At 40.8% G+C, this 24780-nt stretch overlaps 1 protein-coding gene across 1 annotated transcript in view; it reads left to right on the top strand.

The window, feature by feature from the left end:
- The window catches only part of OXTR (oxytocin receptor), an 82284-nt gene extending 57767 nt beyond the window's left edge, over positions 1-24517 (top strand). The window contains exon 2 of the mRNA XM_063426682.1: positions 21176-24517. Within this exon, the coding sequence (XP_063282752.1) occupies positions 21176-21426 (251 nt within the window). The 3' untranslated portion in view covers positions 21427-24517. The remainder of the gene's footprint in view (positions 1-21175) is intronic.
- The last annotated feature ends 263 nt before the right edge of the window (positions 24518-24780 follow it).

Below are 24780 nucleotides of genomic sequence, written 5' to 3'. Positions count from 1 at the left end.
GTGTGTGTGTGTGTGTGTGTGTGTGTGTGTGAGAGGGGGCATTTTTTATAAAAAAAAATTTTTTTTATTCAGTATATACTCGAGTATAAGCCGACCCGAGTATAAGCCGAGGCCCCTAATTTTACCCCCAAAAACTGGGAAAACTTATTGACTCGAGTATAAGACTAGGGTGGGAAATGCAGCAGCTACTGGTAAACTTCTAAATAAAATTAGATCCTAAAAAAATTATATTAATTGAATATTTATTTACAGTGTGTGTATATAACGAGTGCAGTGTGTGTGCGCGTATGAGTGCAGTGTGTGTGCGTATGAGTGCAGTGTGTGCGCGTATGAGTGCAGTGTGTGTGCGCGTATGAGGGCAGTGTGTGTGCGCGTATGAGGGCAGTGTGTGTGCGCGTATGAGGGCAGTGTGTGTGCGCGTATGAGGGCAGTGTGTGTGCGCGTATGAGGGCAGTGTGTGTGCGCGTATGAGGGCAGTGTGTGTGCGCGTATGAGGGCAGTGTGTGTGCGCGTATGAGGGCAGTGTGTGTGCGCGTATGAGGGCAGTGTGTGTGCGCGTATGAGGGCAGTGTGTGTGCGCGTATGAGTGCAGTGTGTGTGCGCGTATGAGTGCAGTGTGTGTGCGCGTATGAGTGCAGTGTGTGCGCGTATGAGTGCAGTGTGTGTGCGCGTATGAGTGCAGTGTGTGTGCGCGTATGAGTGCAGTGTGTGTGTATGAGTGCAGTGTGTGTGTGTGTATGAGTGCAGTGTGTGTATGAGTGCAGTGTGTGTGGTGCAGTGTGTGTATGAGTACAGTGTGAGTGTGTGTGATGCAGTGTGTGTTTGTGTATGTGTTGGTGGGGGTGGGCATTTTGATTGTTATATTATTATTATTTTATTAATGATTATTTTATTTTTTAATATTATTTTTTTTTTTTTATTATAATAATAATTTTTTTCGTCCCCCTCCCTGCTTGCTAGCTGGCCAGGGAGGGGGACTCTTACTCCCTGGTGGTCCAGTGGCATTGGTAGTTCAGTGGGGGGGAGAGGGGGGCTGGCAGAGCTGTAACTTACCTGTCCTGCAGCTCCTGTCAGCTTCCTCCTCCTCCGCGCCGTCCGGTCAGCTCTTCTGTCAGCTCCCACTGTAAGTCTTACACTGGGAGCTGACCGAGGTGCTGAACGGACGGCGCGGAGGAGGAGGAAGCTGACAGGAGCTGCAGGACAGGTAAGTTACAGCTCTGCCAGCCCCCCTCTCCCTAGTCTGTATTATGGCAATGCAAATTGCCATAATACAGAATATTGACTCGAGTATAAGCCGAGTTGGGGTTTTTCAGCACAAAAAAATGTGCTGAAAAACTCGGCTTATACTCGAGTATATACGGTAAATTATTATTTTTTTAATATATTTAATTATTATTTATTTTTAGTTGTCCCCCCTCCCTGCTTGTTGCCTTGCCAGGAAGGGGGGATATGTTAATCCCTGGTGGTCCAGTGGCATTGGCTTAGCTGGGGGAGGGGAGGGAAGTGGGGTGGGCAGCAAGCGTTTACTCACCTCCCAACTGCTCCTCCAGCTCCCCAGTGTAAATCTCGCGAGACCCGCGGCCGTCAGAGCTGGCCGCAGGTCTCGCGAGATTTACACTGGGGAGCTGGAGGAGCTGCTGGGAGGTGAGTAAACGCTTGCTGCCCGCACCCCCAGGACCGCCGGGCTTGTAATGAGCCTGGCGGTCCTGGGAGGTATTATTGGCAATATCGGTATCCCTATTGGCCGATACCGATATTGCCGAAAATACCGAATATCGGCCGATTATATCGGTAAAACCGATAATCGGTCGATCCCTAGTCTGTACAGTGAATACAAGTCAACCAATAGCAGTATGGACTTGTGATGGCAACCAATCACATTACAAAGCTCAATTACAGTACAACCAGTGTAAATAGATCACTGTGTTTACAAGGAAGGGTGGGGACAGACAATAGCAAGTACTATAGACCTCATTATTATTATTATTATTGCCATTTATATAGCGGCAAACAGATTCCGTAGCGCTTTACAATATTATGAGAGGGGATTTAACTATAAATAGGACAATTACAAATAAACTTACAGGAACAATAGGTTGAAGAGGACCCTGCTCAATCGAGCTTACATTCTATAGGAGGTAGGGTGTAAAACTCATGGGAGTCTTAAGGGAGTGGCATGGCATGATGTTTGAACTAGTCTGGAAGTGTCCTTGGAACAATAGCACAATGCCCTGCTGGAAAAAGAAGACAGGAAAAGGGGGAGGGGGGAAAGGCACATTCAGCTGGGCAATCAATAATACATTTAACTTAATTCTAGCTACACAATATAGGAAATGTCCACTGTGACGGACTGCCTGGCACTCCAACCGGGTACCTCCGTCAATCGCTGCTTCCTAGTACTTGCGAGCACCATAAGCACTGTACTGGAACACCATAACCACCGTAAACCCCACGAACCGCCGCAGCTTGGTTGGGGTCTCGCTGTCCTTAACCCATCCTGGACCCAAGACCAGGATCCAGCTTCCAGTTTTATACTCAGGGGAGTATTGTGATATAGCAATCCCCAGAATAAATGTTGTTCTCCAATCCCCCAAACAAGAGCAAAGACTTCATGAAGGGGTAAACAAATCTCTCTTTAAAGGGAGCCACACTGGCCTTTTATGACAATCCCCATGCAAGGGGTACACCCACATGGACCGTGTTGGGGACAGGGACACAAACATACAAACCAATAATAACACATTTAAAATGTAATGCTTGGGAGATAATTGTATCAGTAGCTGTACTAATTCTAATCCAATTATCTCCAAGCACAGAAAAAACATACTTTTTTAAAACACCCCAATAGTACCCTAAAAATACATAAACCCCCACAAATGTTACATGCTTTCCTATGGGCAGGTTTGTATGCGCTCGCGCCTCTGGTCGCACATGTGCATTCGGCTACCCTTGGGAGCTGACGCCGGCGGGGGTGGAGAGGTCACCAGCACCTGTGCAGGATTAAGGTAAGTGGCTGAAGGGGTTTTAACCCCTTCAGCGCAGAGGGAGGGGGGCACTCGAAGTGCCTATAGTGCCAGGAAAATGGGTTTGTGTTCCTGGCACTATAGGATCCCTTTTAGCCACACTATACAACACTAAGCATTAATCTCTACACTTCTTAACATTCACATCAAAACTAAGCGTAACCTAAACATATCGTGTAATCTAAACAATACTTAATGATGAAGTATGTATTAGAGGTAAGTAATTCCATCTATGGGTTCCGCAGACATTTATAAACCACGCAACCTTTTGTCTCCAGAAATTCTCAATGGCACTGTTTTCCCAAATAGATCAGTATATAAGATGGAAAATGAAATACATCTGAGCACTGAGGGGATTATCCACAAACCAATCATAATGATTTCAAAACTGATTTGCAAGCCAGGCTGTGTCTATAGGTGAGAAGGGGAACTTTAGCTTATAAAGCGAAGTAGCTCAGCTATTTTAGCTTAAATTTTGCAGTATAGTTTTCAATTCAATATAATTCAGTGTTTAGTGAATAAACCCCACTGCAGTAAAATGAAAACTGATTTGCTAATGTTTATGCCAAAACACATACAGACACACAAAGGCATATACATGCACAGATTATATATCATATTATATGATCTATCAGCTATTTTAATGAGAAAATCAGGTTTTCAAAACCCTATTGTATAAATGTGACATCATACTGTACATTAAATACCATATTTCAAAGTGTAAAGTGACAAATGAATCACAGATTTCTCACATTTTATGTCCTTAGCTGTCTGAGATACCAGTATTACTGAAAGGCTAAAACCCTATCCCTAAAGTGAGAATCCAAAGTGAATATTAAATATAAGGCCAGAGTAGCTGAAAGTGAAGCGCAGCTGACTTAACCCCTTAGTGACCATGGACGTATCAGGTACGTCAGACAAAAAAAAAAGCCCTTAAGGACCGCGGACATACCGGATACGTCTGCTGGGAATTAGAGCGCTGGAAGGTATTGCAATAATTAAAGAAATAATAATAAAACAAATTTAACCCCCTACCCTCCCTCCCCATGTACTTGCTGATTGGTCTTCTTCTTAGGGACAGTCCCCCCTCTCCAATTTAGGAACCCCAGGGGCCATGTGACCGCTCTAAAAGAGCTGACTGAACTGACAGGCAGTCCCCATGCTGGTGAAAAAGTGAAAAAATAAAATAAAACAATCAATAAATAAAAGGTAATAAATGTAAAAAAATAAATTATATATATATACACACACACACACACACACACATTATATTTATATTATAATATCATATATAACGTCATAATAAGTGTATTTTTTATATTAATATATACATATATTAATATAAAAATACACTTAGAGTAACATTACCCACGTGTGTGTGTGTGTATATATATATATATATATATATATATATATATATAATAAAAATAAATAATAATTAAAATTTAAGTAATTTAAAAAAAATTATATATATGTACTTTTATTCTAACTGTATTTTGATATTAATATATATTTATATCAAAATACACTTAGAATTAAATTATATATATATCTATGTACATCTCCTTAACGATCGTGGACGTACTGTGTATGTCCGACAAAAAAACAAAACGGTCGGACCTAGTACGACCGCGACAAAGAGGAGCCATGGAATTACCTGGACAGGCAATCACGGTCGGGGCGGACTGCCGGAGACCCCAGCAGTCCCCCTGCAACAGCTCTGGCCATCCCGGCCCTCCAGGGCCATGTGATCACCGCAATAGGAGTCTAGGAGCTGCCATCAGGGGGACTGTCTGAGCTGTCAGACAGTCCCCCAGGCTGCTAAAAAGTAAAAAACAACATTCGCATATACAATTATAGGAGAAAGCTCAACTGGAGAGGGTGTTTAAGTAATGTGTATACAGGATACTGGGGATACTCTTAAGGGAAAAACCCGCCCCACAACAGGTATATATATATATATACATACACACACACAGGAAATAGAAAATGAACCCGATGCACACCAGAGTTTGCACATAACAAATTGTTTTTATTCATGCAGTATCACAATAAGTTATACAAATGTCACAAGAGACAAAGTGCATATAATAGTGCAAATTATACGAAGGGGGTAATCCCAAAACCACATACAAATGACAATGTGCAAAAAATGTCAACCAACACCCGTATGAAATGGTATACTGAACAAGAGCAGGAGAAATAGCAGCCCCCACGTTTCGGCCCTAAAGCCTTCCTCTGGGGGACCTCTTCAAACTCCCACATATATATCCCACAAACCAACACACTAATTGGTCCTATGGTGCTAAACCTGATTGGAGTCAGCTGTAAAGGGCTCCCTCGATATTCATAATGAAGGACACTGCCATATACCGTCCGGGTTCCCGTGACGTCATGACGCATGTGCGTCTCATGACTTCATCATGTCTATGCGTGATCACATGTCCCATTATCTATAGTACTACAGGAGAAGATAGTGGCCAAAATTGATTAGAAAGTAAAGAAGAAGTCTTTTGTGTTCTTATCTGCATAACGTCTGACTAAATTACCAAATTTAATCACACAATATACACTGTAGTGTATAGATAGCCTAAAGGGCACCAAAAAGGAAGTCAAACAAAATAAAAAGAAAAGAAGAAGAACCAAAAGAATAGAAGTAAGGGAAGCTCCATGATTATAGTAAATTCCAAATAATTCCATTCCCAGCCATAGATACCGGCATTAATCTAGATCCACCCTAGTTCCGATACCCACTCTATGTATTTATAGATCGAAAGAATACAATATTATCTGTAGAAATATTAAACCATATGGAAAAAAGATGTAATACAATATACAGAAATACATTAAACAATGCATGATGTTAATTTTTTATATGATCTCATCATAGGATCCAATAGAAAACACATGAAAATTGTTGGTATAAATGACTACATACATTTTACATGTATTAATATAATGGTGTAATAAAACAATATATATGGGGCCCCATATATGTAAAAAAAAAAATGAAAATAAGTTATTAGAAAAATGAAAAATAAATAATAATAACATGTAAAAAAGAAGAGGCAGTAGGAATATGGGACGCCAGACCCCTGGATCCAGGGGTAATAAATATCCCCCGAGATACATAGGTATGAACATACCCTCATAATCCAAAACCTAAAACAATATAAACCAAAAATAAACAACATTGTCAGATCCATAGCTGCGGGGCGAGCGACAGCCAGCCCCCCAGCCATAGGTGTGAAAATGCCAAAAAGTTATAATAGAGCAGAAATTAAAAAAAAATAAGAAAATAATAAGAAAATAATGCATCTTCCAATTTAATGATGTTGAGCCTTTTATGGACTGTGTCAGAAGGTTCCCCATGCCTCCAATTCTGGCAGACCAATATCACCCATCATGTGTACGAGAACTAAAGAAGCAACATAAGTAAGAACTAGAATAGAAGACATAGAAAGACCATCTATAGCGCTAATGAAAGATAAAACCATATAGAAGATATAGAGGTCTAGGATGTTGGGTATAGTATCTTATCTAAAGCAAGTAAAATCCCTATCCTCATTCATGCCATTCGGGGACAATGTATTTAAACTGTATATCCAATACATCTCCCTTTGGCTTAAAATCTTCAATCTATTACCCCCTCTCAATGGTACCTTAACTTGCTCTATGCCTAGAAACTGCAACTTTGACACTCAATGTCCCATTTCATTGAAGTGATGGGTTACCAATGAGGTAACAACTCTCTTTCTGATTGCACTATTATGTTCCCCTATCCTTGTGGTAAGGTGTCTGGAGGTTTGCACAATGTAACCCTTACCACAAAATTCCCTATATATAATATAAATTGAAAAAACAAAACATTTATAATAAATAAATAAAAACGTTAACTTTGCCCAGCATTTGTGACTAAGTGGCTACTTAAAAAGACTGGAAATACCCCATTTGGAATACCCTGGCTTGTCTACATTTAAAATGGTGTGCCATGATGGAGTTATTTCACATTCCTGGGCTACCACATGGTCTCAAAAGACAACATAGACCCAGCAAACCAATCTGGCAAACTGAATTGGGCAAGCCCTATATTGACCCTGTACCTTTTCAAAACACCATAAAACCTGTACATAGGGGGTATTGTTATACTCAGGAGACTTCGCTGAACACAAATGAGTGTTTAAAACAGTAAAACTTATCACGACGATGAAATCACCTAAGGGTGCAGTTGTTGTGTAAAAAAAATGCCCCAAAAAAGAAACACTAATTTTGGCAATTGTTTGTGGCTAAGTGGCTACTACAAAATACTGGACATACCCCATTTTGTATACCGTGGGTTGTCTACTTTTACAAATGGTATGCCATGATGGGGGTCATTTTCATTCTTGGGCTGCTATATGGTCTCAAAGGCAACATAGGTCCAGCAAACCAATCTGGCAAATATGGAAAAGGGGAAAGCCCTATATTTGACCCCGGTGAGTTAGCAAAAACCCTTAAAAACCTGTACATTGGGGGCACTGTTGTACTCGGGAAATGTTGCTGAACACATATTGGGCTGTTCTTTGTCAGTAACACATAACAGGAACAGAAAATCCATACCTAAAAGTACAATGTGAGAGAAAAATAACACAAAAAAAAATGACTACCAAAAAGTTTGAAAAAGACTGGTGGTAGATTTAGTGTATAGAAAGTGTTAAAATACCACCATTTAAAATACCCTAGGGCAGGGATAGGCAACCTTTCAACAGTACTGTGCCAAAATAAAATTGCCGATCCTCTGTTTTAAAATTGACGTGTGTAATATGTTGCCGTATTTACCTTGTGTTATTCATGGGTGCTGCAGTTGCTTTGTAGCATTATACTTGTGCATGGGTGAGCTGTTATATTGTAAAGTATTCGTTCATGAGTAGTTTGTGGTATTGTATATGATCCCTGTAAAAGTGGGCTGTGTATGGGGGTTGCTTGTGTAATATGTCACAATGTGTGTATGTGTGGGGCTGCTTAGGGGGCTGTGTGCATGTATGTGGATTGTCAGTGTGTTGTGGGGATGTGTTTGTATTATTTGTTTGAGAGGGGAGACTTATTCTGAAGCTCAGTGTAGATCTAGCAGTGTGGGTGGCTTCCCTGCAGTCCAGTGGGGTCCGGGCTGACCAGGTGCAGGTCAAGGGCAGGAACTGCAATAGTTTCTGTGGGCTGCTCTAATCCAGCGCAGATTCCCATTCACAAGTACTGGGATAAAGTGATCTGAGGTTACTTTCTATAAGTGCTGAAATGCGTAGATTGCGGATTGCCCCTAGCCACTCAGTTTGTACTAAGGACTCTTGATGGGCCAGAGCCAGTTTAGCTTTGGCAGCCTTGAGTGCCGTTTAAAAGCACCTAGATTGCCGTACATGGCACACGTGCCGTAGGTTGCCGACCCCTGCCTTGGGGCGTCTACTTTTCAAAATTATATGGTTTGATGGGGGTAAATTACATTGGCCGGCTTAAAAAAATGTCCCAAATAGGACATGGGTGCATGATGACCAGCTGAGAAAATTCCAATTTGGAAAACTGGAATGCACACCCTCCAAATAAGGTATTTTAGCCCCCAGAGAACCAGACACATCTATACATGGGGGTTATCGCTGTACCCAGGAGATGTTGCTGAACACATATTGGGGTGTTCTTTGACAGTGACCCTTAAAGTTCTCAGTACATGTATTGTTAAATTGCTTTGTGTGTCAAAAAAAATCACCAATTATTTAGATTTTTTTTAAAAATTTGGCATAAATTGGTGGTAAAATAGTTACATGAAAAGAGTCAAAATACCCCAAGTTTTATACCTTAGGTTGTCTTCTTTTAAAAAATATATACATGTAAAGGGTTATTCAGGGATTCCTGACAGATATCGGTGTTACAATGTAACGTTAATTTTGAAAAAAAAATATTTGGAAATAGCAAAGTGCTACTTGTACTTATAGCCCGATAACTTTCCAAAAAAAAGCTAAGAACATGTTAACATTGGGCATTTGTAAACTCAGGACAACATTTAAAAACTATTTAGCACGGGTGTTTTTTGGCAGTTGTAGAGGCATAACAGATTTTGGGGGTCATACAAAAATTTCCATGCCTATATTTTTTAATGCCAATACTCTTCATTGGGTGCTGTCCTGCACCAAGTACTGTCTGTGCCAATGAGGGAGCCCTGCAATGTCTATGCACAGAAATACCTTGCACTGGGTGAAGTCTGTGCCTATCAGGGTGCCCTGCACTAGGTGCTGTCTGTGCCAGTGAGGGTGCTCTGCAATGGGTGCCGTCTTTGCCAGTGAGGTAGCTCTGCAATGGGGTGAGGGTGCTGTCTGAGCCTGTGAGGGTGCTTTGCAATGGGTGCCGTCTTTGCCAGTGAGGTAGCTCTGCAATGGAGTGAGGATGCTTTGCAATGGGTGCTGTCTGGGCCAGTAAGGGTGCTCTGCAATGGGTGCCGTCTTTGCCATTGAGGTAGCTCTGCAATGGGGTGAGGGTGCTGTCTGAGCCAGTGACGGTGCTCTGCAATGGGTGCTGTCTGGGCCAGTGAGGGTGCTTTGCAATGGATGCTGTCTTTGCCAGTGAGGTAGCTCTGCAATGGGTGCTGTCTGGGCCAGTAAGGGGGCTTTGCAGTGCGTGCTGTCTTTGCCAGTGAGGTAGCTCTGCAATGGGTGCTGTCTGGGCCAGTAAGGGGGCTTTGCAGTGGGTGCTGTCTTTGCCAGTGAGGTATCTCTGCAATGGGTGCTGGCAACACCGATGAGGGTGCTCAGCAATGGGTGCGCACCATAATAGCAATGCAAAAAACCCCCAGCTATAATACACGTGAACAAAACGGTAAATAATAAAATATGCTAAAATACACTTTTACCCCCGTATAAATACATGTTGGGTTAAAGATCATGTTAGAAGTGGTTATAGTAGTGGGGGTGTTTCAGGTCTGGGAAGGGCTAAACTTACATAGGGTGATTAGTGTTTAGTGAAGATAAAAAGCGTGGGTGTGGTTAAATTTGTAGTGTGGGGGCTGTTTAGGATTATTGACAGGGTTATTCACTAAAATGAGAATTCAAAGTGAATTTCAAATATCACGCCAAAGTAGCTGAAATTGAAGCATTACTGACTAAATGTTTCCAATTTAGCTATTTTGGCTTTAAATATGAAATTCCACTTTGCATTCTTACTCAAGTGACTAACCATGTGGGTTTAGGGCTAGAGTTGGGTTAAATGTAGTATTAGGCTACACTAGGTCTTTAGTTTTTAAGAGGAGTAAAATATAGGATTATGGTAAAAGGGTTCATTTCAGGTTTAGGCTTTGAGTGCTGGAATTTGAAGAGTCATTTACAAAGTACTCACCCCATAAGTTTTTTTGTAGTTCAGTCAGTCTCCTATGACTGATGATATTATAGCTGGAGGAGTGGTTATACAGTGTGTATCACTCAGTGCTGACCCTGCTCCTCCTGCAATGCATTTCCTGTGTGAGAGGCTGTCAGTGGGCAGATGGGAAATGATCCTTTCCACTTCCTGTCCAGCTTCACACTCAGACACTGGAGGAGCTGGTACAGCACTGAGTTTTACACTCTCTATAACTGTTCCTGTAACTCTGCTGTCATGCATTGGAGGCTGAGTGGACTGCAGAGGATACTGTCCAAGGCCCCTGGTACTTCTTTCCCCACCAGCCTCTTGAAGCTTAAAGGCACCCAGACCACTTCTGCCCATTGGAGTGGTCTGGGTGCCAACTCCCACTACTCCTAACCCTGCAAGTGTAATTATTGCAGTTTTTTATAAACTGCAATAATTACCTTGCAGGGTTAACTCCACCTCTAGTGGCTTTCTACTAGACAGCCACTAGAGGGCACTTCCTGGTTTCTAGCACAGGAAACCTGTGCTAGAGCGTCGCTGGACGTCCTCACGCGATGTGAGGACCTCCAGCGTCGCTCATTTCCCCATAGGAAAGCATTGAAATGCTTTCCTATGGGGAGCGCTAATTCGCATGCGCAGCATTGGTGCGCATGCGCATTAGGTCTCCCCGGCCGGTGGGCGAGATCAGTCTCGCCCACCGGCCAATGCAATGCAGAGGAGGAGCGGCGGCGGAGGAGGAAGCAGTGACGAGGGACATCGTCGCTGCCTCAGGTAAGTCACTGAAGGGGTTTTCACCCCTTCAGCAACCAGGGATTGGGGGGTGGGAGGGAGAGGGGACCTGCAGTGCCAGGAAAACGGATTGTTTTCCTGGCACTGGAGTTTCCCTTTAAAAACGTGCATTATCAGTGCGGAAAACCGGCGTACCCTAGTGGACAGATATTTGTAGAGGCAGGTGCCTACTCTAAGTAACGGGAAATCTGACCCTGAACATCGGTCTTTTCATTGGATCCCTGCTATAGTAACGCTGGACAAGATTGCTCCACAAATCTATTTTTTCCCTTTCCTTTGTATTTGAACCCCCGCTGTTTGGTTTTGTAATCAAATTCTTTATTGCTTTGTTTTTTCATGTAAAAAGAAATGTATTGTGTACTGTTTTCTTGACAAAACAACTTTTATTAAAAAAACTGGTTCTCTTTTTTAACATTTGCAACAGGCAGAGAATTAGAGGAAAGAGCATGGTAAGGAGGGAGGTTGGGACAGAGAAAATAATTAAAGGGACACTATAGGCACCAAGACCACTTCAGCTCCTCATCCTGGCATAGAGCTGAACACGAGTCTCTACTGCTTCTGTCGCTTGTCAGAGTTTGGTGCTAACCTCTGCGAGTTTTATGCACTGTGCCCCATGATAGAATTTGTTTTAAAAAAATACATTTTTTTAAAATAAATACTGGTATAATAATTATCAACCCATAGCTTATAACCCTTATTTATCAAGACAAGGACCAGATCCCACACAATCTTGCCATTAGTGCCCACAGAATCAGGGTATCTTGGTGGATCAAGATGGCTTTCCTTCCCTTGTTAAATCCAAACACTGATTTATAGCCAGCAGTAGATTCACTTAATTTGTAGAATTTGATGCCAAATTGTGACCGCTTCAATGGGATGTATTGTTTCAGAAGAAGTCTACCTTTAAATTTCATAAGGGATTATACAATTGTTTTGGTCTAGGACATAATTTAGCAAAATTTGTCAGGAGTTGGATAAGAGGCCAAATTTTAGCAAGCCTGTCAAACAATGGGTCGTTTCTAGGTGCGCTGTCATTAAGGGGAGGAATCGAGGAATTGCAGCATTTGCTCATAGCGATCCCTATTGTTAACCTCTTAGAAAAGAGGGGTAGCCAGGATGAGGTGCTTGTGCCAGTAGGACTTAATGCTTAGCTATTACTAGGGGTGCTACATGTTTTCTACTGTAATGTGACCCCAGAACCGCAGATAGCTACTGACTGGCAAACAAGTTTTGCTCAACCATAAACTTAAATATGCCATCTGACATAAAGAGGTTGAAAGAGTTCACTGGCTCACAAGCATCTACCATTCTGAGGCCAGGTGTAGTCATGAATGAGGGTGTGTTTGGGGCAGTAAATGTTGGGGTAACCCAGCTTTCCTGTGACATTGCAGACTCACTTAGCGGCTCAATGTCAGAGTCTACATGGTATCACCATCTGTTAGAGTGCCACTATCTGAGCCTGCCAGAGTGGCGTTTGCATCCTCTGCCGTATAATAGCATGCCATCTTAGGGGGATAAATGTAATTAATGTGCCTACCTGCCTAATACAAACTGACATACCCACCACCACATTTCTTAATCCTACCCACAAAAGACCCAAAACACAACCTAAACGTCAGTTCAAACAGGTGCGACCAGCACTGAAAGGGTTATTTTACTTATGTATTTATTAATTATAGCAATAACAAACAAAAATGTCACCTTGATCAGAGAGCCTTCTGATCACATTGATCACTGATACAGTACCGTACAGTACAAATAACATATGGCACAGTGATCAGGCAGCAGGAAAGGGGTTAAATAAATTCAAAACTGCTGCAGCTGACAAAAAGGATATATTTTTTTTAATCCTAAAATAATATTGCCTGGCTGGATCATGGTTGAAAGAGCATTATGTGAGATGTAGTCCAAAACATCTGGAGTGCCGAATGTTGCCTATCCCTGGCTTAGAGTATGGTTCTCCAGATAACGAGAGTATTACCTTTAATAATGACATCTGGTTTGTTTTGATTAAGAGCCTGTGCAAAAAGAGCCCAAATATCCATAGGCTGAATGTTACTCAACTTTGTAAATCTCCTTCCACATGGACAGCTAATGGTAAAAATAACTGCCAAACTGCATACCAACATGGCCAAATTATTCAGAGAATCCTCAAATTAGTTTATGTCTTCCCTCTTGGCATTAATTATTACATATTCAAGAGACTATTAATGCAGTTGTCAAGTCATGTTTTCTCTTAAAATTTTTTCAAAATACGAATTACTGTATAACTTAGGAAATACAACTTCCTTAATTTCAACGCACATTCCATTGTAGCCTCTGAAAGGCCTGCAGCAGAGAATTTTTACCTTCAAATAGTTTGGGTCCCTGCTTCAGCACGGGAGACCTGCAGCTAAATTGATCAAAATGCTTTTAATCCACAGACTGATTCACCTGCACTCTGAAGATAGCATGAAAATCGACAGCAGCCCTGGTTCCTGGGGACTAGAGTTTAAAACCTTTTGTGCTAAGCATTTCATAGCGAAATAACAATCCTGGACAGGTTTTTTAAACAGCACAGACTCATTGGTAATTATCTTGGAAAACTCGACTGTTTCACGTGATTAAGATCACTAGGGACTCTCTGATCAAAAGATTTTCCATTATTATCAAGCAAAAAACTGTCCAAATACGATGCACAGAATGAGGTTATTACTCCATGCAAACAATTTGTGACATCAGCCAACGCTACTCACCAGAACAAGCAAATAAACAAGTGGTTATAATGGAGATACTTGTTTTTTACGATAATTTGAAGAGTTTAGCTTCAACAAGATACACAATTGGTTCCATTCTACAGAGATTATAGTCTAAAGCTTCTGTTCATTAAGAGTTACCTCTACATAATAAAATCATAGTTGTATAAAATTCAAAATGTCATAACTGATTAGTATATATGGTCTATTGCAACATCACAAAAGTCCCAACAGTAAAGTCATAAGACAATTACTATATTTCTAGTGGTAATGGTGCTCTGCGTCAAACTGTCATCATAGGCTTTTCAGTCTTCAATATGAAGACTATTTTATTTTCTCTTCCATCTACATATTTTTACAGTGGTTAAATGCTATGACCCATAAAATCGTTATCCTCTGGCAGTACTAAATATATATATATATTAAAAAAAATATATATATATATATGTCAAGTCACCTAGGTGTTCACTCTTATACTCCATTTTCAGTTATCTGCAAGATGTATGTTGGAAGTGCTTCAAGGTATGTGACATGCCAGGTACAACACCTTAATTCTAAATATGTAGACAAGTTGCACAAACCATGCATAACATAATGCTGTAGACACTATAACAACTTCATCTTGTTGAATTTCTTATAGTTTCCTAAGTATATATCTTCTGCTCCAGTCCTCCAACTCAATCTAGTTTAGGTGTTTGAAGGTTTGAAAAAACAGATTCGGGCCATCCAGTGCTGATGTTGGTTTGCACTTTGGGTCTTTTTCCCGTCAATGAGTGAGCAATGACCTGAACTGACAATCACCTCACACTGCATGCATGCGCAGTGCCACATTAAAAGTTTCTCATAGGGTAGGGGTGGGCAATCTGCGATCCTCCAAATGTTTTGAACTACATCCCCCTTGATGCTTTGCTAGCATTTTGTCCCTAAGAGCATTATGGGAGATGTAGTCCAAAACAATTTGGAGGGCCGCAGATTGTCCACCCCTGTCATAGGGTATTATTGCATTCAATGGTTCTCTAGGATGTTAATTGAAAGAACATAGCAAGAGCTGCGTGTGTGGGCTCACAGTGCTTATAAATGAGAAGCATTTGATAGGAAAAATGTCCTCTGAATTCATAACACCACAATGTTGGTGTGGTGGAGTGTGCTGGAATAAAGGTAAGTATATGTATTCATTTAAAACTTTTTTTTTGTTTTGAAAACTGTTGAAAAGCTCTTGTTAAAGGGAAACTATAGTGCGAGGAAAACAAACATATTTTCCTGGCACTATAGCTTTCCCCTCCGTCAAGGCACCCCCCTCTCCCTGTGGTGCAGAAGGGGTAAATGACCCCTCCTGTCACCTATCTGGGTCCAGCACCTTCACTCCTCCCCCGCCGACGTCAGCCGGCAAGGAGACCTAATGCGCATGCCCGGCATTTGGATTTTTCCATAGGCCAGCCTTATTCAATGCTTTCCTATGGGGATTGCAGTGACGCTGGAAGTCCTCATGCATAGTGTGAGGATGTCCAGCGTCATTTAGGCGACCAAAAGTCACCTTAAGACCCAGAAGTCCCTCTAGTGGCTGATGTGGTAGACAGCCACTAGAGGAGGATTTAACCCTAGCAGGTAATTATTGCAGTTTACCTGAGCGTGTGCATGCGCTCACGCTTTGCTGCCCAGGATCAGTTCCCTTGTGTCTCTAAATGCGGGCCACCAGGGAACTAAATCGGAATGGTGTGACAGCACAATGAAATCGGGACAGTTGGGAGGCATGCATTTTAACTCTTTTTTGATTCAATTAGAATTTTCACTTTACTAAATAGCCCTGTTTATGTGTATCATAAATCATGGTTTGTGTCACTACCTAAAATGTCTGGACACTATGCAGCATCTTTTACAAAAACACTGTCAGAACAATGCACCCTTTCTGATATGGGTTCTGGAAATGAACCTGCTTGAAAGTAGAAATGCATCTATATGCATGATTATTCTTCCAATGAATTGTCATCTAACCCAAACCCATTACTTACCTTATGCTAGTGCTGAGGTTCCTTCGGTGTTGCTGACATCTCATCCGCCTTCTCTGGTGAGGTCCTGTCCAGTGCTCCTCAGAGGAGCATTGGCGACCTAATGCGCATGCGCTGTGAGGCAGAAGGGCCTCTAGTGGCTATTAATTTGACAGCCAACAGAGGAGTCAATCATGCAGTGTAAACATTGCAGTTTCTCAAAAATTGCAATGTTTTACATTGCAGGGTAAAGGGGCAGGGACACTCATTACTTTGTATAGCTGTACCCACAAATAAAAATATAATGCATGTATATTCTTTTTGGGTCGTATACTAATGCTAAATGTTTTGCCTTCAGTTTTATTTGAGTGTTATTGCTTTTGTAACTGTACAGATGGCTGTTTATCTATCTCTCTCTGTAGATGTTTTTATATACACACACAAATGCCACTTACAGGCTAACTCTCTAGAACACTGACCATAATCTAGACTTGGAACTGCGGCTTTCTTTCAGAAAAGCATGTGCCACACATGGGACAGAGTAAACCACGCAGTCATGCAGAGCAGACGCCACTTCACTGCTGCCAGGCAGCTGTGTTTCAGATATGATGGCATGCCGTCACCATGGAAATAAAGGGTCTCTTTTGACAGGGCTGATAAGGACCAATCCTGACCCCCTAGACCCTTCTGCACGAGTCATACTGAGTTTTGGACCTTGGGATTAACCCTTACCTTAAGCAAATAGATTAGACCGAGGCAGGTAGGTGGAGAGCCCTGTGCATGTTGCCAGACTTTTCTGCTCTGCCATATTTTCATCACTGCAGTCACATAGTTTTGTAAATCTGTGTATAAATATTAAAAAGTCTGCCTATTAATCCGTGTGCAAATGTAACATTCTCTGAGAATTAATCAGCCGGTAAACATAAAACCAACACTTTTGGTCTTTTAACTATAGCACAGACTGAGAATCTGGGACTTGAATGCAGATAATATCTCCTTATAAAGTACAGGTACAAAAATGTCTAATTGCATAGAAATGTAAGGTTAAACTTAAAATAGTCAGACAAGCAAGGGTAGATCCAGGGTTACTGGGGTATTAGTGCGGGAACCATTCTCTCCCAATCTGCATCAACTGGGAATTGTAGAGATTGTATATTTTAGGCCAAGCACAACCGTAAGCTACAGTAAAATGGTTATTCCCAAAATCATATTTATTTATTCAACACACTGCATTTATTATTATTATTTTTTATGAAATACTATTGCCGTCAGCAGAATACTCAAACACATAAAGCAACTAAGATTCATTGGACACTTTTTTTTTAAATGATCCTTAAACCTCCTCAATTGTCAATCAGATAGCCAGTTCCTGGTAGTTTAGTTAAGCTCAAGCGGCAGACAATTGCCCTGAGCACCTGCCTTGTGTGTAAAGACTTATCAACGAGCTGTAAAATAGTGATACACAGATACACACTCTGACTACATATAGATATACACACAGATACACACACGGACAACATACAGGTACACAGACACATACAGATACACAGGCACATACACTGACAGACATACTGACACACACAGGCACATACACTTGTAGACGTACTGACACAAACTGATAGACATACTGACACACACACACACATGCACATATACAGACATACTGACACACACACAAGCACATACACTGACAGACAAACTGACACACATACACAGGCACATACACTGACAGACATACTGAAACACAGACGCATACACTGATAAACATACTGACACACACACTGACACACACATACACTGACAGAAATACTGACACACACAGACATACTGACATACATACTGACACTCAGATACATACACTGTCAGACATACTGACAAACACTAACAGACATACTGACACACACACAGACATACTGACACACACACACACACACACAGCTATACTGATGCACACACAAACACACACAGATATACTGACACATATACATACTGACACACACACACACACACACACACAGATATACTGACAGACACATACTGACACACACAGACATACTGACACACACAGGCATACTGACACACAGATATACTGACACGCACACAGACACACAGACATACTGACACACACAGGCATACTGACACACAGATATACTGACACGCACACAGACATACTGACACACACACACACAGATATACTGACACACACATGCAGACTTACTGACACACACACACACACAGACATACTAACTCACACACATACTAATACACACACTCAGACACACACACTAACACACACACACAGGCTGATGGGAGTGAGGAGCCTCCATCCTCACTGCCACTGCTGCCGCCGCCTCCTCCCTTCCGTACGACTCCTCCTGCGCCCGGTCGCTCGATTAAAGGGCCACAGCGCCCGACTGGGCCCCTGATAGTACAAGCCCACTGGGTGGGCTTAAGTGCATGAGCCACCCGGTGGGACTGCTTAGAGGACGGGAAAAAAATAGTTTAGGGCAGCGGGGCCCACTTGGCAGCTGCCTTGGTCCCCCCAGGAGTAAAAGACAGCCCTGGCTGGAAAAGAAGGGTTAGATATGCAGCTATTGCAAGCCAATATTCCATATACCTTCAAAGACAACATGAAAAACAAAATCCAAGAATATGTGAGGAAGGCTGAACTTGCAAGTCTCTTTTCAGCTATGTAACTATGTAACTATTTCTACTAAATTATTATTTTTGTTTGTTTTTTTCTTATATAGTATTCCTTTAAAGTGGTGGTGTAGTTTCACTTGCTTTATAAGGGCTGTAGCATGGGATACACATACTAATGATATTAGATGCACATAATGATATGAATTATCATATAAGATATTTAAAGGTCTATGTGACAACCTTATCATCCATGGCAGGGGTTCCCACTTTATTTTTCTGAAATACACAAACTAATTTCTACAGATAGTAAAAAGATTGTAGTACTTAGGAGCAGGTGTGCTTTTGTGTGTAGAGTAGGTGTTTGTATATCATTTTAGCATTTTAATACAGGGGTGTGTTTTGTATGTAATGTTTGCATTTGCGTTTAGGGGTTTGTTTGGATGTAGTGTTGGCTTTTAAATGCATGTGTGTAGTATTGGTTTTTGAGTGAAGGGTGTGTTTTAGTGTTTGTATATAATTTGGGGGTTTGAATTCAGGGGTGTTTTTGTATGTAATGTTTGTGTTTGCAGGGGTGTGTTGGCATGTTGTGTTGGCATTTGATTGCTTTGATGTATGCCACATACATACTTACATAGATATACATACACATTAACACAGAGATACACACAAATGCACTTCACATTTACACACATTCATAAACACACAGACACAAAGATACACACTGGCACATGAACACATCGTGACACACAGTTACACACACTGGCGCAGATATACACATATACACAAACACAAACATATACACTCAAATACACAGTGACACGCACACCTTAACACACAGATAAACGCACACTGACACTCAGATACACACAGTGACACACAGACACACTCAGATACACACACTCACACACACAGACACACACACACATACACACTTACACACAGATACACACACTGACACCTACACACACAAAGGCAAATACACACACTCAGATACATACATACCTTAACACACAGATACATGCACCCCGACAAAGATACATTGAAAGATACACACACTGATACTCAGAAATACACTGACCCACAGATAGACACACTGGCACATACACACAGATACACAACCTCGCACTGAAACACAGATACACACACTCAGATACACACAGTGACACATACACACTAACACACAGGCACATACACTGGCACACATCTTAACACACAGATACACACACACACACACTGAAAGATATACACAGTGACACATACACTGACACACAGATACACACAGTGACACATATATATACACACACACACACACACTGTCAAATACACACACGTCATTTTATATATATGCAGTCACCCTCCTGTTAGCATACCTGTTGTCTGCAGGAGGGTGACTTGCTGGCTGAGTCTGGTGTGTTTGGGAGGTGCTCCTCACTCCTGGCTGCTGCTTCTCTCCCTCCAGGGTGTTTTCTATATGAAGCTGGGAGGAAGTGACTGTCCGTCACTTCCTCCCAGCATCCCATACTACAGGGACCGTAGCTATTATTTGGCCGCGGCGCTGACCGGGTCCCTGTGCAGCGATGCCCATCAGGTGGCCCTAAGTGCATTGTGGGCAAATCACCACGGAACACCAATTGGGAAACACGGATCTAGAGTAAGTTTGATTGTTCAAATCACATATGCCAAAGACTAATCATAGATATATGTGTACATCTGTTGGCCAGCTGCCAATCTTGTTATATTCTCTCTGACTCATGAAGCCGTTTGGCAAATAAATTATATATTGTCCTGCAATTCCTCAATATCAATCTTTGCTGTTATATTACTATATACTGACATGAACAAAACTGTAACAATCCAGTTGGATGACCATTCCAGCTACACTATTATTATTATTATTATTATTTTATTATTTATATAGCACCAGCAAATCCCTTAGCGCTGTACAATGGGTGGACTAACAGACATGTAATTGTAACCAGACAAATGGACGCACAAGAACAGAGCAGTTGAGGGCCCTGCCCAATGAGCTTACATGCTCGAGGGGGTGGGGTATAGTGACACAAAGGGTAAAAGTAGGGGGAAACGAAGTAGGTTGCCAGAAAATATTCACTAAGGACTTGGTAGGTTATTTTTGACAGTTGCAGGAGAGAAGTCATCAGGGGGGTGTAGGGAGGGGGGAGGAGTATAAAAAAAACCCTGCTTAAATTGGTTGAATTGATATGCTTTCCAGAAGTGTGTTTTCTCTCCCAGTATTAGAATAATTAGTTACATAATTGGTAATATATACATAATTGTGTATATAATTGGTATTCTGATAAGAAACCCAAACTTATATTTTATATTATTTCAAAACGTTATCATTTGGTTTCAAATAATTCTCACTAATCGGGAGATGTTGTCTTGATACAGTAGTTTGTGTGGGTGAAGTGGTCTCCAGCAGTAAGAGTTCCACGTGTTGTGATGTTAATATATTCATCATTCCATTTAAAGGTACTGCAGACGTTTTCAAGCATAACTGCAGTGTAGAGTTTGATAGAATAGGAAAAATGTAATGTGACATGAACTGTTCTTGCTCTGTTTATCTCTTGTGTGAAGAAAGACATAAACACTCTTCTTATTCCTCTCTCTATCCACACTACAGCCTCCCTGTTTATCATCGCCATGCTACTGGGAAGCCTTAACAGTTGCTGTAACCCATGGATCTACATGCTGTTCACTGGAAACCTGTTCCACGACCTCGTGCAGCGTTTCTTATGCTGCTCAGCCCGGTACCTGAAATCCAGCCAGCAGGGGAGTGACTTGAGTGCAAGCAGAAAGAGCAACTCCTCTACCTTTGTACTGAGCCGAAAGAGCTCCAGCCAAAAGAGCATTACTCAGCCCTCTATCGCGTGAGTCTCCCAGCTTGGGAGACCAACCTTCCGATAGACTAGAACTATGGGTTGCCTACATAGGGATATTTGGTAATTTGCAAAGTGAAGCAGTTCCTGATTAAAATCCTGCTAGCTTTGTAGTAAAGGAGTTAAAAAGTATTAAAGAATCTCCAATACTACAAGGCCAGCAGTGAAATTATTGCTCCCATTATACCTTGCTGTATTAATATTTAAGGACTATTGAATGTGCAGTAAAATGCAACATCTGTCGTCTTCACCAAACACATCACGTTCTCTAGTGGGTTAACAGTTTGTGTAAGTTCTAGGCCAATATGTGTGTGTGTAAGTGATATATATGTTTATATACACACACACATACTAAAAGATTTTTGTTAAGAATTACATTTATTCTCTGTTTTAAGGGCTGTTAGTAAAGAAGACACGAAAGAAGAAAACATTTAAAAAGCATAATATCTAAAGCTATATCTAATATATATTTTTTACACCCAAGGGAGTATAGGATAGTCAAAAAACTTTTCAGAGCGGCAGACTGTCGAGGATAAGCAGAGATTGTCTCTAGTGATAAATCCTTGCACTGCAGCATGTATAATTACTGTATATCAGAGCTGTATATATTTACATATATATATATATATAACACTTTACTGATACTTTAATGTAGGGTTATAGTTATGAAACACCACATAAATCACCTTCAGACCTCCAGCTGCACATATATTTATGCATACACCTATGTATGCAGCTTTGAAATTGCACACCATACAGTTGAGACTGGCTGGAAAGCATGGAACACAGATACCACTCTAAAGGCTGGCACAATTTGGGCACATATACAAGTAAGTTGTCTGCCCAAAAAGGATATTAGAATAGCCGTCAAGCAAGCATTCTGAGCTGTAGAATTTCATCATTTGACTTGCAGATCCAGGCCTGCCAGTGTTTGATAAGTAGATTTGCAGATAGTTTTAGATAAGTTTTCGAACTGCAGGCCCAAACTAAAGTACGTTCCAACATTTAGGTGTGCATACATAGGAATATATACATTTGTCCCATATGAATATCTAGCTATATAGTAAAATAAAAATAAAATAATAATAATAAAATGCCAGCCTGACCCTGAAGAATACAGATTTTTCAGGAGAAATAAATAATATAAAAAAAAAAAAACTCAGGAAAAAAAAAGGTGAATGTAGGGCTTTTTCCAGAAGTCTACTTGACTCCTGACACCGCTTAATCCATTCATGTCTAGAGCATCACTAGCGGTTAGACTAGAAAAAGGATGAATCTGCACAAGACAGAGTTCTAGGCTCAGGTAGCTGCTCCTAGTAAATTCACATCTGTCAATGGTAGCTGATAAGGTATTTTTTTAGAGCACATTACAGCACAAGAAAGTGTGCCACAGAATGTAAAAAACAGAGGGATTGGGGAAGAGAAAGTGGGAACTGTCTGCTGCATTGTATCTTCTTCTGGATTGCATAAGGGTTAGTAAGCATGGTTTGCAATAATGCATGGAGTTGGTTTAGTCTGGCGATAGAGAAGCATGGTTTGATACTTATTTCTAATTGTTCTGGATTGAAAGAGGCAGTTTGTGACTTTTCTAGACTGAGATGCATTTTCCTCCTACATTCTAGATTGGGGATGGATACACCATAGTAGCATGCTGCAATGTATCTACTACTGCTGGGCTGACAAATCACTTTGTAATGCATCACAATCACTTGTGTAATGCCTTTCAATTTCATTGTGTACTTTTTGTTTTTTTCTGGATTGGTGACGAGGAACTATGCTGGCAAAGCATCCAGGGAGCTGTAGTCCACAACATATGGAGTGCCGAAGGTTGCCTATCCCTTGACTAGGGTTTACCTGTTACATTACTATGAGCAGTAGGAACTGCCTGATACAACATATCTGATCTTGAATTAGTGAGGGCGAAGTACTAACTGTCTGCTACACTGTATCTGGTTTTGGATTTGTGAAATAAAGTAGAGATTGCTGGCAACAATATGTCAATTTGTTCTGGATTGATGTAATAATATCTGCTATTTTATATTTGGTTTTTCTAAGATTATGATGGAAAACCAGTGGCAGCCAACCCCAATATATTATGTTATGGGTTGGTGAAGGATTACAAGGGACAGCAGTGTATCTGCTTGCTCCAGACTGATGAAGAAAAAACGTATGACCACTTGTTAAAGTGTACCTGTTCTAGATTCTGTAAAGTCAAATAATCAACGTACACCACAGCGTAACTTGTTTTGGGTAGTCAGTAATGCAGCTTGCAGCAGATACCCAGAGAGGGATACATCCATACAGTCCTCTGTTACCTATTATGAATGCTCAAATTTAAACAGCTTCTATATCATGCTTTTATTAATACTATTGAGGAGGTACTTCATGGGGTGTCTTGGGATGAGCCTGTTTAGTATTTACCTGCACATTAATGGGATGTATTGTGTTTGTGGTATCTAATGTAATTTGTACAAAGACAAAAAAACAACAACATAAGATGTGGTTTCTACATTCATTATATGCTTTCTATATGTATGTATATAAATGCAGTATGCTTATTGTCTATTGAAACGGAGGAGTCAGCTTGAATGTTCTCTATTTGTGCACACAGCAATCACTAAATATTCAGAATTTGTTCCAGGGGTTTTTTCATGCTACTTTCTCCACTATGAATCCCTTTGGTAGCAAAGCAGTCTCTATCACAAATCTGTTTATCGCATACAGTACATACAGAGGTTTAATCGGGTGGTAAGTCATGACGAACTAGTTAACAGAATAGTTGAAATACTTAGGGGCAAGTAGTCAGGTTGATAAGAGCAAAATCTGAAAATTGCCTACATTTGGCAGCTCCATTATGAAGACCCCACCACCTACAGGGGACAATTCATTTAACAGTGAATTTCACAGATTTGCAGCTTGGCTGAACTGTAGTTTATTAAATAAATTCTACTTTTTAGTGAACAAACCACTAGAATATATGATTGATCCAACTGTGGTTATGATAAAACGACCCCATCTGCCACATATTAACAGTATGCATCAATCTCATTTTGTTCATCATTCACTGTAAAGGTTTTTTTTTTTTTTTTTTTTTTTTATAAAAAATATTTTGTGCCAGATGGTTTTTAAAGATCCCTGTTTTATTTGGAATCATAAAAATGTTTTATTTTCTGTTTTGTAAATAAAAGTAAAATTTATGATAAAAGTCTTATAAAAGTAATAAACCTAGTTATATCAAAACAGACTTGGAGTGCATTATTTTTTTTATTGTGTGTATGTTTACTGAACATATCATCAAGAAATACTAGATAGGCATATTACATTTAATATGAAAGTGAAAAATAGACAC

This window comes from Pelobates fuscus, chromosome 7 (genome assembly GCF_036172605.1).
Source record: "Pelobates fuscus isolate aPelFus1 chromosome 7, aPelFus1.pri, whole genome shotgun sequence".
NCBI lineage: Eukaryota > Metazoa > Chordata > Amphibia > Anura > Pelobatidae > Pelobates > Pelobates fuscus.
Note: the sequence above shows the minus strand (reverse complement) of the source record. Positions and strands in the feature narration are given on the sequence as shown.